The following is an 18,098-nucleotide window of genomic DNA, read 5'->3' on the forward strand; positions in this document are numbered from 1 at the left end:
GTTACAGAGAAGCTTGCCAAGTAGTCAGACTAAAAGTGAACACATTTCACTGAATTTGCCCTCTGTGATTTCTCTGGGTTTGCTCTAAGGTTAAATTCTGTTTATGGCAAGGACATTATGCAGTTAGCTACAAAGTTTGCCGTTTCCACTTTTCAGGGACAGGTGATTGAAGTGATTCATGTTTATTTTGTAAAAGAAGCTTACTTGTTCTGCTTTATATACACTGTTGGTTGTTCATATCGGTGGTAAGTGCAAAATGACATTAACACTCAAAAAGATAAAATTATCTATTTGTTTTTGCCCTCAGTTTACTGGTGGATAATCTACAATAACCCTTTTGTATGAAAAGGTTTACACGAGGGCTGTCTGCCACAAACAGATCTGATGTCTGCGGGGAGCTAAAGTCTGAATGAACTGCGTATATGAAGGGTTCACTGCTGCTCCACTGACGCAGGCAGTGAGTGACGCATCCCACTCTGCTGCAGCGCTGACCTCCGTGCACAATAAAAGCGTCACTTTGCTGACTGGGAACAGACCAGAGGAAAGTGTGAGACTCGTGTCAGCATTCAACAGCAATAATGGAAAAAGCCCTCTGCTGCAACTTGTTGCAATATGTGATCCTTTTCTCTTTTTGTGCACACAAGATAACAGAAATAGAAACAAACAACCTGCAGCAGATGTTGTGGACTTCTGCTGCACATCAGCCACCTAGCAAATAAATGAATGCCCTGCCTGGACTGCTATCTGTGGTCTGTCTGAGTGAGAAAAATGCTTATTATGTGCAGAAAGAGAGATGTTAGGTCGGAGAAATGGGAGGACAGTGAGCGGAAAACATCACTGAGTTGGCATTGATGAAGACAGGGGAGTAAAATAGGAGAAAGAGATGGTGGAAGGGGATTATTGATTCAACAATCTGAGATAAAACATGAGCAGAGCCACAATTTTTTTGTTTTCTGGCTTTCTATGTAGAGCACAATGGGAAAAAAAGAGCAGGAAGACAAGGTAAAGAAGAATGTAAAGGCCAATTCATTATTTTCCCTGTCTGACACTTCTCCTTTAACCCCCAGCCCCCATTTGCTGCAGTTTTAAGCCGTGCAACATTGTGTGGAGGCAGCCTCGATTACAGAGGCTTGCTGCCACGCCGAATCCCGTGTGCTCTGCACTGCAGCTTTCTGTCAGGCGGGAGATGAATTTACATAGAAATAGAAAATTAGTGAGAAGCATGAAGGAGGGAGCGGATAACAAGAGCAAATTCAAACCTGCAGACGGCGTCACATTTTTGCTTCTCACTGCTTCAACTTGAATATTAGCAAATTATCTTTTGCCTGACCGTGTTTGTTTGTGAGACGTTTCTTTGGGATTAACAGTTTTTTTTTTTCTTTTGTCGGTTCGTCATTCCTCTCAGACAGAATGGAAATTTGTAGCTAGTTTCTATTGATTAGCAAGCTGTTACGGCGAGGCACAACACAGCGATGCTCCTTCAACATGTCTGTTAGCGTCCTGCTGCTAACGGAGGCTTCACTACAATCTGCCGTCCTGTGTAGATTCAGGAGAAGAGCAAAGTGCTAACAAAGTGTGAACACTGCTGAGGCAGAGCGAGTTTAAGGATTCCTTCTTTACGCAATATAGCTTTAAAGCTATAAAGCACTGAAAGAGAATGGGGGTGAAATCATTCATGAAATATTTTCCTTTATTGATTTGAATAATATTACAGTGAAGTCACAATACTAACATAGCGTTTTATGTGCTTTATGTTGTTGTTGCATCATCCACCCACTCACACCCACTCACACACACATCACTGGTGACTGAGCTGCAATATAAGGTGCTGGCCTGCCATTCAGAGCGTCAGCGTCTTCCCTGTGGACACTTCAACATGTGGCGCGTCTGGGGACAGAACTGCCACATTTAGTAGAAAACCTGCTCTACCACCTGAGCCACAGCAGCCCGTGATACAAAATAATCAACCTGATCTGTAGTACGGCGCACCCAACTGTTCTGCATTTAATAACTCACGCACCTCATTCATTTGGAGAGAAGTTAAGTGCTTTGGTTATGTCACAACAGATAATCTACAAACTCTCAGAGGTCACACAAATGTGTGCAATTTTCAGTATTTGTTATTTTTTTTTAATGACTGAAAGCGTTTTGAAATTATAATGTGTCATAATTCAGTCCAGATGTGCATGTGATGGGAAATGATGAAAGTTTGAAAATCATTAGAAAGGCTAAACATGCAGGGATACTGTGCACAGCTCATGAAGACCTCACAAATCTCGAATATGAATTTGAATCTTTTGTTTGTTTTGTTTTTGTTTACCAATAACTGATTGTAATTGACTATCAAGGCCTTTCTAAATGTCTCTTAAATGAGCCCTTTCACATGCGTTTAGACATTATGTTTAACAGTATTTACTTGGCTGCCGTTTGGTCAAACTGTTTATGGTAACCATGATTTAAAATGTTCCTTTAGTCTAATCCAGGGATGTCAAACTCATTTTAGTTCATTAACCACATCCAGCCCAATTTGATATAAAAGGGAGCTCGACAAAATGCAAACCATAACATAATAAGCTATTGCAAGTACATTCTGAGCATGAAAGAAGAAAGTTTAAGGAATCACCCATTTACGAAACTGATGATTCACAGCCTGCAAAATCTTGAGAAAAACAAGCACAATTTTAACAATATGCCTAAGTTTTTCCACATTGACTCAGTTCACTGTCATTACACAGAAATGCTACTGTTGTAAATCAAAGAAGCACCCTGGCGCTGCACCTTGGCTACGCCATCCTCCTTCGGTGTGGTATGGCAGGCCGTGGGTAATGTCTTTTTCAGTAAGACGGCTGTTAGAGATGATTCTGCAGCCTCTGGTTAGGGTGAGATTAACAAACGCACTCGTGATCTGATCCTTTCTTAACATGATGCTGGAAAAATCTTCATGGTGTAAAATACTGTCAAAACTCTGCAAACACTCATTCTAATCTGAACAGATGATTACGCTAATATCCACTGCTAATAAGTTTTAGTAACAGTCAAATTTTGGATGTAAACATTTGTACAGATATCCTGTAAGCTGCCAAAGATTTGTGAAAAATTTGAAAAAATAAAATAAGATACCACTATTTGGCACTGCCTTAGATTTCATACAGCGGTCTAACCGTACATCCAAAATTCTGTTCAGGGGCAACGTTCTCCGGATGGTTGCTTTGCAGTGAGCAGATGAACCGGGTGGGGGTGAAAGTAAAGATGAGGGATAAAATAATTAAGCGACAACCAGCAGGAGAACTGCAGAGAGGAAGGAGCTGAAAAGATTTTACTCATGAGCCCTTTCATCCTCTGCACTCTGCACTGTAACATTCACACACACACATCCACAGAGTGTCGGTGTAGAAGTGGGAGGATCAACGGTGGTGTACAGTGATGTCTGCATCCCTCCTGGTGCTACCGATCACATCTACCATCTTTATAGCCGACTGATTCTCTGCTAATGAGGTTCTAGATTTGTCTCCACTCCTCCTCCGCTTGCTTCACTTTCTTTTCTCGCATTTATTTCTTTCCATATTGTTGATGTTTTTTCCTTTTTAAGGTTTCATAAACGTTAAAACATCTGTCAGTCCCTTAAAGCTGTGTAGCTGTGTACTCTTTGCGTCTTTCCTTATGCTGTGCTGTACTGTTGTAATTTTCCACTGTTCATTTCTTTCAATTTTCTGTGTTCAGTAAAGCAAAGCTCTTCTTGCAAGGTCAAACACAACTCACTCCCACTCCCACACACACACAAACACACACAGTTTTAATATGAAATCATCAACTTCATCCTGCTTTTATTTAGCTGACGCTGTTGCTTTGACTCGCTCCAATGACCGACTCAGCCAGGCAGCTCCTACCTACCCACAATCCCATGCTCCCAGCACCTTTCTGCAGAGCTGCCACAAAGAAGATTATGTGACAGTTGGCAGCACGCAGGCAATCTCTCCTACAGTGACAACTCTTTCATTATTTCCCCCCGTTAGCTGCTCAGGTTTAAAGCTTTTTGTTAAGGTTTCAGTTTTTTCTACGTTTTCTGATCTCAGGTGTCTCCCATTTTCATTTGATTTTTTTCCCCTTCTCTTTGAAGAGTTTTATATCTGCTGGGAGAAACTTTCTTCCACAGAGCAGAGGAAGGTCTGGCTTCTATCCAGCTGCTGACAAGAACGCCCTACGGCTGCAGCTGCTGGGCTGAGGTCAAAGGTCAAAACCAATCTCCTGCTCGTGAATACACTCATGCAAATAGTTTGAAGGAGCAGGGATGCGAAGTGTTGACTTCAGCAGGGATGCCAGCTTAACAGATAAGTCCAAATCAATATTGGGATGATTGGATTCAGGAACAACTTGGAGCGTGTTCAGGGTCTGACTGTTGGGACTCTCAAATAAAAAGTTCAATTATCACAGTTCAAAACAACAACACGAGAGATGTTTGGGTATTTTTCTGGAACTGATTAGTTTGTCACACTGGGTCAAATCCTAACTCGACAAGTCATAGACATTAATTACTCTCATTAATCTCCTTCCACCAGTTAGCTCTTCATGCTTTTAAGCAATAAACTCCAATAAACCTTATACATTACTCACCGGATGTTCAATGGATATCTGTTAAAGGAAATAAGTCTCCAACCTAATGTACAAATAATCAACTGTACAATTAAAAATAAATTATAAAGTAGAAGACATAGAAGAAAACACTAAACTGAATCCAGCAGTATTTTGTATCTGCTGATGGTGCTGCAGAAAACATCAGCGGTGAGTGACACTGACTGAAGAGCTCGTAAACATTTGCCATTTAATATATGGACAAATAATTACCAAGATCTGTCATAAAACATATTATATTACTGTGATTATATCCAGAAGGAACCTTTGTAGCTACTAGGTGCTTTAATAAATCTGTTAAAATGTAGAAGATTAATGAAACGTTGACAGACTATAATTAAACGCCCTACAAAGATGTTCTTGCTTGCCGCGATATGGTCCACTTGTCTCCACGTCCTTGTGTTTAAGCAGGCAGGCTGAAGGAGACAAACGCTTTGCTCTGCTTCATCAATCAAAACGTGTCACTTCACTTTGTGTATCAACAAATGTGTGTACGTATTTGTTTTTTGTCTCGCATAGACAAGTCAAAGTGATAAGCTAACAGGGGTGCCGGGATCACCGAAGCGTAACGATCCGAGAGAGCGATGCTTCATTTCACGAGCAACCTTAACGACTAGCGCAGACACATGTACGCACACAGACACTGCACGTTGCAGTAGCTTGTTAGGGTTTGACCTTGATGTGCAGACATATTAACACGCAGCTTTTATGGCCAGCTGCCTTTCTCGAGTCATTCCCTCCTGTGTGTGTTCAAATTTCATGAAACGCCAAATCTGCAAAATGGTTTCTCTGGAATCTCCTGAGATGTAAGAGGCTCCTGTTCCCATTCTGATTAGCCGAAAACAAAGTCTGTGCAAGTTTATTTAGAAAAATCAGGGTTGCATTGTTTATTTGAGACTTTTACTTGTGCACCAACACAACTCAGGGAACAAAAAAATCAACTGAGGATTAAGAAACATGTAATAGCACGCCTGCTTTTCACGTGTACATTTATCCAAATCCCTGCAAGAATTCACTTGCATTTATCCTTTCTGTTTAGTTCTGACTAAAAATATCCAAATGGCATTTATGAATGCAACACAACCGCTACCTGATTTTAGCACCCTGTTCCTTATTAAAATTTAGGATTGTCATGATGTAATGATGACATTGTGTTACAAACGTTGTGTTGCATTCCATCCAGGTCACGAGGTCATTTGTCAGTGTCATCAGTGGATGCTAACATGAACACACACACACACACTGCTGCTCACACACATCATCATGCACCGATTCGCAGTTTCATCCATATCCATGTGAGAAAAACAAGGACAGGCAAGCACACACAAACAAAACAAAACACGCATGTTCTCGGCGATCTCCCATGAGCGCACGCGCACAAACACGCAATGTGAGCGGACGGCGAACAACTGTTGAGGCTGCTGCAGTTTGAACTTTGAAGTCTTAAGCAGGGGACTTTAGTTTAATCTGCCTCCTACTGATCCACAGGCTTAGTCACCTCTCTCTCCCTGTGTCATCCCTCTTTTTCCACCGCTCTCACCGGCTTTCTTCTTTCATTCTCTGGCTCACTCAGGAGCACAGAAACCCCCTTAGAGGTTAAAAATAACAGAATGACAGAAGAGCTGGGCTACAATGACCAACAGCAAGAGAACATGATGTTAACTTGGACGCATATACAGAACAGACTCCTATACATACCCACGCACATGAATTTATAGCTCGTATACCACATCATCTAACTTTCAAAGACCTCAGGCCTTGTTCTTGCTCCATGATGAGGGTTTCTCTCCCGAGAAGCTGCCATCACACGTGCAAGCGCAGAGGGAATATGTGCGCAACGTAAAATTAGATTACATTTTCTTGCTTTTAGAAAAATAAAGCTGCTTCAAGGACATTAAGCGTTTTTGGGGGTTAGTTTTAAGCATCATTTTTTCTTCATTCGCCTAAACCCACTGCATGTTAGGTCACCAAATTGAAAATATTTCCATTTGCTTACATTTAAATGCAACGTAGATACAAAATGTACCGATGTGGTCTTTTTAATTTGTTTTTAAGCTTTTCGGGTGGGTGTCATGACAAGGGAGCTTTTGACTTATTTCAGGGGATTTAAAGGGAGTGTCTGAGCAGCAGGAGGATTATTCCTGGCTGTCATCCTGTCCTTCAAAACAGGTATAATGCAGAATTACTGATGTGCAATTTTAGTCATAAAACAGATGCTGCAAAATCCAAAGCATCCACACTGTGTGCTGTTATTCTTTTGCATTAATAAAATAAAACCGTCTACTTAAGTTTTTCATATATTTCAAAATGTTTTATTTAATTCTAGCACACGAGTTTGCAATATGCTCTCCACCTGTGTTATTTTTTCTAAGAGTATGATATTTCTAAAGTTCATATTGGAGAATTAAAGCCTCTTGTTTACATTTTGGATGCGTTTTGATCACAGATGAACAATAAAAACACCAACCTCATCAATAATAAAGATTTGGCAGCAGTCATCTATCGCTGAACAGAAAGTGAGCTAAACCTAACTGAACAGAATCTGAATAAGATGGTGTTATGCATTGAGGACTCATTAGACATGAGGAATGGTAAGTTTGCAAATATTCATTAAATCCCCCTCAGAAGCATTACAAGACCATACCCAGAGATGTTTTCTTTCTTCCTCCACACCAGCTTCAGTCTGCTGTTATATGAACCGCTTCTTGGCTGGAGGAATATTAACTCAGAAGCATATACACTCAGAGACGCCGTTAGCTTGCTACACTGGAGATGAAGAAGAAGGATTAACTGCAACTACTTACAGATAATATAGAAAATGAAAAACATTGTTTTAAATGGGGAGAAACCACAAGTCTGTTTGTGTGTGGACCAATTAGATGACAAAACATGAGACGGGGAGATCAAACGAAGCCTCCTTCTCTTCTTTTCTCCATGTGTGAGATATTTCCTTTGCAAGCACATCACACCTATTAAAAAGCTTCATCTTTCTTTTTTTAATCAATTCACATATGTCTGAGGAATGAATGAGATCACACCCTAACTTGATAATTCTCTGCGTGTGTGTGGTCTACACCCTGAAGTACAATGTGAATTTCGGGCTGAGATAATAAAACGCAGACAATCATCTGTCTTTGGCGCAGATAAGCAAGACAGAAAAATAGAGAGTGCGCCTGTAATCGCGCTGACTCGGCAGCGAGGCAGACGTGGCAGATTACAGGACTGACGGGAGAAAAAAAAATGGATAGAATGTTATGTAAGAAAGCAAATCGCAGTGTAAAATCCTGCGTAAAACATCTGCACCTTGAATTTTGACTTGAATTTAGCCCTAAACTAAAGCAATGACAGAAATTTTTTATATATTAACAGCCTACATGAATACATCGACTGCCTCTTATCTGGGACACCTACATCGATCCCGATCTTACTGCAGTGGAGGGTTTTGGGGAGCCTGGATTTAAACATCTCTGAAATGAAACCTAGGAACCAACTCACCTCGCCAAGTGGTTTGTCCCTGACATCTGAAATAACCGATGAAAAAGTCTGTTTAACACGAGCAACTTTTAACCATAAATCTTGAATTTGCTTCTCTTTGTTTTCTCTTTTTGTCTTTGTTTAAGCACAAAGTCATAGTTTGGTTAAAAATAGAACCTTTTACAATGTTAAACACATCTAAATGTAATGGAAGCAGCACATATTTATATGCACTTGTTCACACAGCCACTACAGGCTGCTTAACTTTGAAATGCACCTATAAACAGTAACAACAGCTTGCACAAATTATTTTCAGGGGTGGGGCAGTTACTGATAACCATGAGGAAAAGGCTGATGAGGTAAATCACGTCCTCCAAGGTACAAAATACTGGGTTGGGTTCCACCAACTGGTCGAGTTGAGCTAAACAATTCCTGCAGAAGTACACAAAAATGAAACCATTTGGTTTGTTACCAGAGGAATTAACAATAGATTCAGGCAAAACCTTAAGGGCTAAAAATGAATCTTATAAAAAGTTAATTGACAAAATAATAATGTGATCTTGTGGAGCAGGAGTCTGTTTACGCCACTTTATGATCACAATGCTTTTGTCATTCATGGTAGCCAACAGAGTGGTCAGCTTTTTGTGATGAAATGATCGGATGATCCTATAATGCCAAAATCCCGGGTGCATTCATTCACTGATCAGCAGCAACAACACAGAACTTTTCCTAACTGTTGGTGTGTTTGACTCATCGTTTGGCTGAAGCTGACTTATTCCTTTCTTGCCAACTAAGCTGCGAGTCTTACACTCCACCTCTATCATCTGACTCAAAGTGAGCCAGGGGCCTTCCATGTTTTCCTCGCATTCACGGCACACTTCCTGTGCAGGCCTGCAATAACAGGAAGTAGGAAACAGGTGTTCGCAAAGGAGGTGAGAGATCACAGGAAATGACCAAACAAAGTGGCTGCTGGGAAACACTGGAGCTGATGCGAGTAGAGGCATGTGCGTGTGTGTCTGTTCACTCTTTAGCGCTGCTGTTATTACAGCATAACAATGTTAAAAGGCTGCTGCTGTTTCCAGTCTGAATAAAGGCCAGCTTGGTCTGAAAATAGTCCCAGAAAAATACCACAACAAAACCACAGACCATTTGCAGATGATCTCACAGGGGACACAGCTCCGACACGGCTGCTTATATCTAAACAGCATAATGCAACAGTAACAGGAGAGAGGGCATGCTTTACTGGCCATATGAAGTAGGTGGTGCTTTACTACATCGCCCACAAACACAGTCTGGGGAGTCTCCAGGGTGCTTTGCCTTTAAACAATCACTGATGTTTACATTCGTCTGCATAGGAAGGCTTTTGAGTGAAGAGTGAATCAATAATGCACATAAAAAGAGGAGGTAACTGCTGGTAATCTAAAACGTCATATCCCACAAGTTATAATTTTAGCAAAACGACAAAATGTGAGAGACTGTTAGAACCACATAGTGAGAGGAGCAAATAGCACAAAAACACCCGAGCTGTGTTGCCACCTTCACAAATCTACCTGCCTAAAAGTGACCAACATGTGTAAGTGGGGATGGCAATAGTGATTCTTTTAAATGGGTCATAAATAAAGTATTTATCATTGCTTGCTTCAACTCTTAACTGGATATGTGATTAAGAAAATGGATGGATGGGTGGGTGGATGGGTAAATTCTAATCCCTTGCAGACTCCACAGACCTGTAGTTGTTATGATATTACTTTCTACTCTGCTTGGAGGGCACATTACATAAATGCTCAGTGGATCTCAGCGTTTATATAATGCTTGGATCATATTTTCCTTCTGGGCAATATCCCTCCACAGATTATCACACACTGTCCTTATGATCTTTTACAGATGAACTGCCCTTGTAGCAGCGAGAGGACACATGCATATGGCCTTTCATTTAGATCACTGTGATCTAAGCCCATCCATCTTACAGCTGTAAGTCTAACACTAAAGTTACAGTTGCATAAAACAGAAGATTATGCATTTCGATACAAAAGAATGATTAAATTAATCAAGTGGATAAATTAAGCTACCTAACCAGTACTGTGTCTCAGGTCAGATACTTCAATTAATACTCTTCCATGTGGTAGACTATATACAATATACCTACTTGGTAGTGTGGTGGGTGAATTTTGACAGAGTAATGATGTTTTAAATCTAAGACAGTAAACTGTGTTTACTAGTAATGACCACTGCAGCATTCGACTGTAGCTGTGATGCTAGCTAGCTACTTTAGTTTCACAACATGACAACTTGTAAAGCGTCTGAGCAATTCATCTTCATTCAAAATTTAAACATGAACACCAAACAATCCTTCAACACTCTTACAGTAGATTTAATCCCTGATGTAATTCTGCCATCGTCACCAACGCGTGTCTAGCATCAGTGACAGAATGCTAGCTAAAAGCATGGCTTCCTCCTACTAGCTTAAAAACTGATTGATGCTAACCCCCCTTCTGCACAGAAACCACACAGGGTGAGAAGTGTATAATTCCCAAACACTTAACTGTTTGGTAATTATGTGCACACACATCTGGATGCACTTCATGTAGCTATACTTTTCACTGTTAGTGCACTTTATGCAATGAAAATAGCAAGTGGAAGTGTGGAAGTGTGATTGGAGATGCAGCACATTAAGGCAGAGGAGCTAATCTCCTAACTGTGTTGTACTGGGAGGAAATAGTTGCTTATAACTTAAACTTTTGCTTTTAAAATAGGAGAAACATCCTTTATTTTGCTTAACTTTATCTAATGAGATACATTTTCTAATGTAGGTTAAAGTTAAAGAAAAAAAAACTTGTTTAATATTTGTGCATCAACATATATGAGTGATTGTTGAGAGCACTCACAATCTATGACTATTTAAAGTTGGATCAACACTGCCCATCGTAACATTAGCACGTGCCCAGTGTGAAGAGGGGCATGGTGGTGTTTTACAAGAGTGCAGTTGGAGGTGTAAACAAAGGCAAGCAATGAATAATAAAGGTAATGAAATCCTTCAATAAATTCTCTTCATCTGTACATCACTTCAGACCTCATTAAAAGAATTCACCCAGCTCATAAATCACTTCCTCCCCGGTCTGTCGTCCCGTTATGCGGCCTTGAAGTGCGGCGTGCTGTCTGTCGGTGTTCTTGTTGCTGTTTTTCTTTCTATCAGCAGCTGCTTATTGCACTGAAGCTCTCTGTCACTCTGCAGCTGTCGGCTAACAAGAGTTCAGATCTGCTTCCAGCTTTCAGTCACCCACTCGGCCAGTCAGGCTAGCACTTTTGGCTCTGTCTTCTCCCTTTCTCGATCTATCTTTATGTCATCTCCTTTCACACTTTTTTGTTTTCCCTCTTTGACCCAGTCTTTTGTTCCGACATTTTTCCTCCTTTCCTCCCACAGACACCCTTCGGATATCTCAAATTCTCACGCTGCTCCCCTCTTTTTTCTGTGCCAGCTAGTCGTATGGGGTCAAACAGTAAATGCCAACAGCAAATGCTACAACAGCCGCGGCCTCGACAAGAAGAAGGAGGAGAGGACATTTTATCCAAAATAGTCGACACAATCGGCGGCCGCACTACACGGGGCGCCAAGTCATCCTTCAGAGGCACATGTGTATGAGTGTGTGTTTGTAAATGAGATCCATTCAGCAGGTCAAAGTGAGTTTGTCTACAATGGGTCGGACAAGCGTTTGCACAATGACAGCCACGCTTTTAAAATGCTGTGAGGATCTACCAAGAGGTCTCATCTTACTAAGGACAACATTGCATTTGTGTCTATTTATGTATGGCTGTGTAGTGTAGTGTGTTTGGTTACTCATCGCTGACAAACTATCTTCCATGTTACATTTATGAGTATTTTTCTTTGATTTTTTCAGTTTTAAAGACAGAAACTAAGATACACTGTTCAACTTTTGTTTGATTTTTACACCACATGTAATCCTCCCAATTATCTGGACTTAAGTGATACTACACTAGCTTGTGATCGTACCTGGAAGCCACGAGGTAGAACAAGAAACCTTTTGCTTGTTAGACAAATGTTTTTACGCTTACATTATAGAAACACATAATGTTTTAGATGACATTGTGTGTCCTCTTCATTTTTATTATAGTGTTATAGGATAGCAACAAAAACATACCAGATATCCCTGAGGGGTTAATGTGTAAAATGTGCAAAATTACAATAGCGTAGGAGTTAGCGTGTTTGCCTAACACACAAAAGATCTCCAGTTTGCAGACAGGAGGAAACACAAACCCCAACATTGTGCCGTGGGGATCACAAGCTAGTGTAATCCCACTGCTGCTGCCAATCCTGGGTAAATGGGAGATTTGTGTCAGGAAGGGAGTCTGGTGAAAAAGGACTGTGCCAAAACAAAAGTTTTATTAACCTCACAGAAATATCGTAATTAGTTGAACAAGAAAATTCTAATTACCAGAACTAAATCGTAGCACAAACAAAAGCAAAAGTTGAGAAAATTGAAACAGCCAATCAACCAAGTTGCTTACAAGTTATGAGTTTTCTCAACTTTTTCTTTATTTACAGTGAGTATCCGGCATGGCCGACGAGGCTATTTTAGTGAGGGTGTTCTCCTTCTATGTGTGAGAACATGTCTTTTATCTGTGCATTGTCAAATGCTGCCCAAGTCCATTTGATTGCCTCTCTAACATGGTATAAATAGCCTAAAGAGCAACAGGGGATTCACCCTCTATTATAAGTATCTAAATATCAACAGCTATTAGCCTGCCTGTCTCCCTTTGGCTGCTCGTGTCATCCAAAATAGCATTACCCAGCTGTCGGTCAGCCTCCGGCTCAGGCTCATGATGCACAAGCGGCAAATTGGATATATACACTAACTGTATACGGAGGGAAAGAAGGACACTTGAGTTAAATAAATAATTCAGATTGGAAACTGGAAGCAGCTAACCTTGGTCAGTCCAATAGTAACAAAACCGCCTACAATCTGTGCAAAAACTGAAGTGAAGAAATTATAATTTGCCATTTCTCACCCAATAACTTCCCTGGAGCCTGCAATGGTTGCCTGGCCACAGAAACCTGAGTTTGGTGTGGAAAAACTTAACAGGCCGTAAGACCATCTGTCAGTTTCCTGAACTGCTGCACCGACTACAAGCCAAGTCTTATCGGCCAGCGTCAGTGGCTCACTCACTTATGCTCTCCTAACTGAATGGGATGGAAGGAGATAGGTACCATGACCCATGGGTGTCGCATACTTTTGGACATATAATATGCCTTTCCAGTACTACATATATTAAAATGATGAAATTAATTTTTCAGACATAGGGAAACAAAACACCAGATGTGCTAATGCGCTTCAGCATCGTTATCTGCATGCAGCAGCTTTTAAAACGCAGCAGCCTTTTTGAACAATTTGCCCGTTTGAGTTCAACTCTGCTGGGTATGTGTGGGCTCGAGAATTCTCTGTATGAGTGTGTGTGTACCCAGAATTGATTAATTATGCATAAAACTCTCTTTATAACGGCACCTCAGAATTGTGCACTCTGCGAAAACACCGTCTCTGAGGGCTTTGTTGTGTGTCTGTGTGTATAAAAGTCTGATAACTGTAATTATTCAAACCTATAAAGGCGTAGCGCTCCTTCCCCTCCCCAGCCCCCAAATTCTGCTCATGACAGAGGATGAGAACTCGCAAACAACGAGGGAAAATGTACGCAACTCTAATGCAACACCCAGACTGAGAGCAGAAGAAGAAGAAAAATAGAAAGTTCTGGCACAAAAATAGTTTTTCACTCTGCATCACACATAATACATTTAGATTAGTTTTTTAAATGTGTGGTTGCTTTAACAGCCTTTTAAGTATAGTTTACACTTTTTAGTGTCTAGTGCATTGTGTGTATGTGTGTGTGTGTGTGTGTGAGTGCCAACAGGCATGGCTGAATGCACTGTCTGGCAAGCCTGAAGAGTCAATAGATGGAAACAATGCCAGACTTGACTAATCAATGAGACCAATCATGAAGAGAGAATGATGATAATCACTTAAACAGATTGGGATCATAATCAATGTGGCCACCCTAATTGTCCTCCATTACACAGCTGGTATTGGCACTCACATTTAGTTGTGCGATCAGCAGTGGACTGAGTCTGTGCGAAGCACTGAACTCAGAGTTTCTGGGCAAACAACAACTTAGTGAAATGGTGACACTTGTGCTGCTTCTGACTAGTGAGTGCTGCTCCAGACTAGTGTGGGGCGATAACAGCGGTGTATGTGCTAAAACCACAGTCCTGCTTTTAATGCACTAACCTAATAATCAGCCGCAATGTGTTTGATGAAGACTGATGCACTGTGATCAAAAGTTGTATTAGAAATGTCTTCTCATATCTGGATCTCGGTGGATGGACAGTTTCTTCCTAATGTCACAAATTAAGTTAAAGCCTTTGATGCATTTCTGTACCACCGAATGCAATATTTCTACCACTACCAAAGTCCAGGGGTTTAAAATCTGTTTGGACAGAAGCACTGAGCTACCTACGCATTACACCTAGAGAAGCTGCTTGGTCATGGAAGCCCATGCCACGAAGCTCCTGGCGCACAGTTTTTGTGCTGATGTTAATGCCAGAGGAGATTTGGAGCTCTGCAGTTACAGATTCAGCAGAGCGCTGGTGACGTTTCTGCACTTGGTCAATCCACTCTGTAACCTTAAGTGGTTTACCACTTTGTGGCCGAGTTGCTGTGACTCATATATGCTTCCACTTTGCAGTAACACCACCTACAATTAATCACAGAATATTTAGGTGGGAAGGAATTTCACACTGATTTCACACTGATTGCTGCAAGGTGGCTTCCTTTTAAATTGCCTGTTGTAAATTCAGTGAGCTCATTAGGATGACCCATTCTTTCACACATGTTCCTAAATGTAGAATGCATAGCTAGGTGCTTGGTTTTATATACCTGTGTCAAACTGGGAACATCTAGATTTAAAGATTGCACCCACTACTTTTTTTTCGTTTGCCAATTAATATTATGAAAAATAACAACACACACAGTTAGAGGTAAGAACCTGAAATAACTCAGTAAGATTAGCTATAAGTCATGCCCACACTGTATATGTGTGTGTGTGTGTGTGTGTGTGTGTGTGTGTGTGTGTGTGTGTGTGTGTGTGTGTGTGTGTGTGTGAGAGTGAGAGAGTGATCTGGACACTCGCTCACACTTCCTCCCTTAGCGGGAAGTCATTTCCTGTTGGGATGATTATTTAGGGATTTGGCATAGTCAGCATGTGTGTGTGTGCGTGTGTGCGTGGTGGGCAGGCCTGCAGTTGATGTCACGTGTTCGTGTTCATGTCCCATAAACTGCAGCCTGTTTTATGTTCGCATATTACAACGAATCTCATCTAATTCACTCTCTTTTTGATCTTTCCACCTTTTTATAAATATTTCCTTCTAATATTACTTTCTCTACTCCCTCGCTCTCTCTCGTCCTCCCTTGTGTGCGTACATATCTGTATTGCCATCATTGTTTTCCCTCATGTTGTTCCTCATTCAACTTTACTCAGGCAGAAAATCATAGCCCATACACAGAAACACGCACACACACAGTTCGTCATTCCAGAGAAAACCAAGGAAACCACTTCGTCTCCTCCCTACCTTACACACCCAGCCGCCTCTCACACAAACACAGCTAATAAACAGTTATTTAAAAGAAAACAAGAATTCATGAACATTAGTATTTTATTGGCTTTCCTTGCATCCTATAATGAGACTGACCTGTTTGACTCGGTCCGGGTTGACGGTGGTCTGCGGCTGCAGGATGCTCACCGGCTCTGTCTTCTGGGTGCTCTGAGGCATCTCCCTCACCTTCTCAGCGATGAAGTCATGGACACCATTCAGTGCCTCCACAGTCCCCTGGATCAGACACACACGCTCTGTTGTGCCTACACAAACACACACACGGATGGGTCAGTGTGTGAGCTTAAACTGGTGGCTAGTGGTATCGTGATTACCATTTCAAGCAAAGATAAATAATAATCATCACTTGTCACGATATGAAACCATTCAGATGAGTACTTTTAATCTCTTGAGTACTTTTATGAATCAGTGTGCTGTGCAAGCCTGTAAAGCAGGGTGGCAGCAGCACACCACAGCTGAGCGCTACTGCAAGAAACATGCAGAAGAAGACGGCAATCCTTATAATTTAGTCAGCAGTTATTTCTATCAATGTGATTCCTATATTTACAAGATCTTTTTGAAATTATGACTGACTGTATCCCAGCTTTTTTCTCAGCATTTCAGAGAGGTTTCTGCGGCTTGGTGGGAAAGCACAGAGAGCAGGTAGAGGTTTGATGTAACGCAGCTCTCTCAGTTTGAATGAACAGAAATTTCTGTTTTCATCTTCTTTATGCTGCTGAATGGAAATAAAACCAGCCATGGCACATGCTTCTATTCAAAAAATAACAACTGTGAGATAAGAAAAGATTGCAGGAAACTGTAATGATCCCCACTGGGAAATAACACTGCAGCAGCGGGAAAGAGCAACAAAGAGAGAAGGGGTGAAAACACAGAACTATCAAGAAATAGAACAAAAGATCGAAGTGGAGAAAAATGAACTTTGTGTAGGTGCTGTTAAAAAAAACAACAATTACAAACTTGTAATTACACAAATAACAAATGGAAGTATTGATTTAATACATCATGCGTTCGTATATTTACCAGGGAGAGAGAAAGCTGTTCGGAGTCAAAGCTAATTAGCCGCAGTGTCCACGAAAGCTAGTAAAACATGATATTCTTCACCTCACAGAAAACATCAGGGTTCATATTTCCTCTCTCCTTCTTCTGAACATATCGGCATCGCTCAGTTTATGTCTGTTTCCAGGATTTCGTCCAATCAGGAAATTAATCCCCAGGGCACAAGAAAAAAATCAAACATACTGTAATAATTTCCAAGCTTCTGCTTCAGTGTGTACACCACATATGTGTGTGTGCATTAAAACTGTGCATCGGCTCCAAATAAGCTGGACAAAGACCATCACGCAAAGCTGTGGATGCACGGGGGATTCGCCCTCCACTACTTCAGCAGGGGAAGAAAATCAAAATGCAGCTTTTAGCTTCAGTTTAATGACGTTTGCATCTGCTAAAGATTAACTGCAGAATTTGTAATAATATACAAAAAAACCCACTTAGATGGCTTTTGACAGAATCGCAAAGCACATCAGTTCAGGATTAATGTCATGGACATTATTACCGTGATACAATTTTAAAGTGTAAATTAAATTGAAAAGCCTGTACTGAATTACCTCTTCACTATATTGTTTCTTGATGTAATAAAAGAGGAGTCAATGCGTAAGATTATGATGATTAATAAGACTGGACAAAAAACACAAATTCTATATGACTTTTTCTTCTTTTTTGTAATGAAATCTGATAAAATAATGCAAGCAAAAACTTTTATTAAACTGGAACTCAAGCTCCACGGGGCACAAGATGACCTCATAGCAATGTGCTGGAGGAGCAGAACAATGAAAAGTTTCTGCCTAATGAAAATGCATACAATTGCTATAATACACGCTGTATGCAGAGAGAAGGGCAGATAGACACAGAGGAGAATCTAGGCCAATGCAAAGCCTCTCAGACCGGCTGCACTTTAACAACGCACTGAAACGAAATCTCTTTCTTTCTATCATTTACTATCACTCTCTCCTCTTTTTTCTACTTTTTTTTGTCCTCACACACACTTTCTTCCTCACTCTCTTCCTCCATCCCTCACTATATCTCCCTTTCTTTATCCCTATTTCTTCACCCTCTCTCATCTCTCTCTTTCCCCCTCCCCCCTTGAGTCCAGTACTTAGTAGGATCTGCTCTTATCTCGGCCCAGCAGCGTGTCATTTAGCTCTTCCTGTCCCTTGCCTCTCCCTGCATTGTTGGACCGTCTCGGTTTGGCCCAGCTTGGCCCTGTGTGGCAGCACTGGAGAGGAGGGATTGTGGGTTTTAAACTGCTATATTTGTACAAGGG

General features: G+C 41.0%; 1 protein-coding gene across 2 annotated transcripts in view; it reads right to left on the bottom strand.

The window, feature by feature from the left end:
* Positions 1–18,098, bottom strand: part of nova2 (NOVA alternative splicing regulator 2) — an 87,473-nt gene that overhangs the window by 14,455 nt on the left and 54,920 nt on the right. For both annotated transcript variants that reach the window (XM_084950770.1, XM_084950771.1), the window contains one exon: positions 15,857–16,023. In XM_084950770.1, the coding sequence (XP_084806896.1) occupies positions 15,857–16,023 (167 nt within the window). The remainder of the gene's footprint in view (positions 1–15,856; positions 16,024–18,098) is intronic.

This window comes from Perissodus microlepis, chromosome 14, assembly GCF_051167445.1.
Source record: "Perissodus microlepis isolate ML-2025 ecotype Zambia chromosome 14, ASM5116744v1, whole genome shotgun sequence".
NCBI classification, from domain to species: Eukaryota; Metazoa; Chordata; class Actinopteri; order Cichliformes; family Cichlidae; genus Perissodus; species Perissodus microlepis.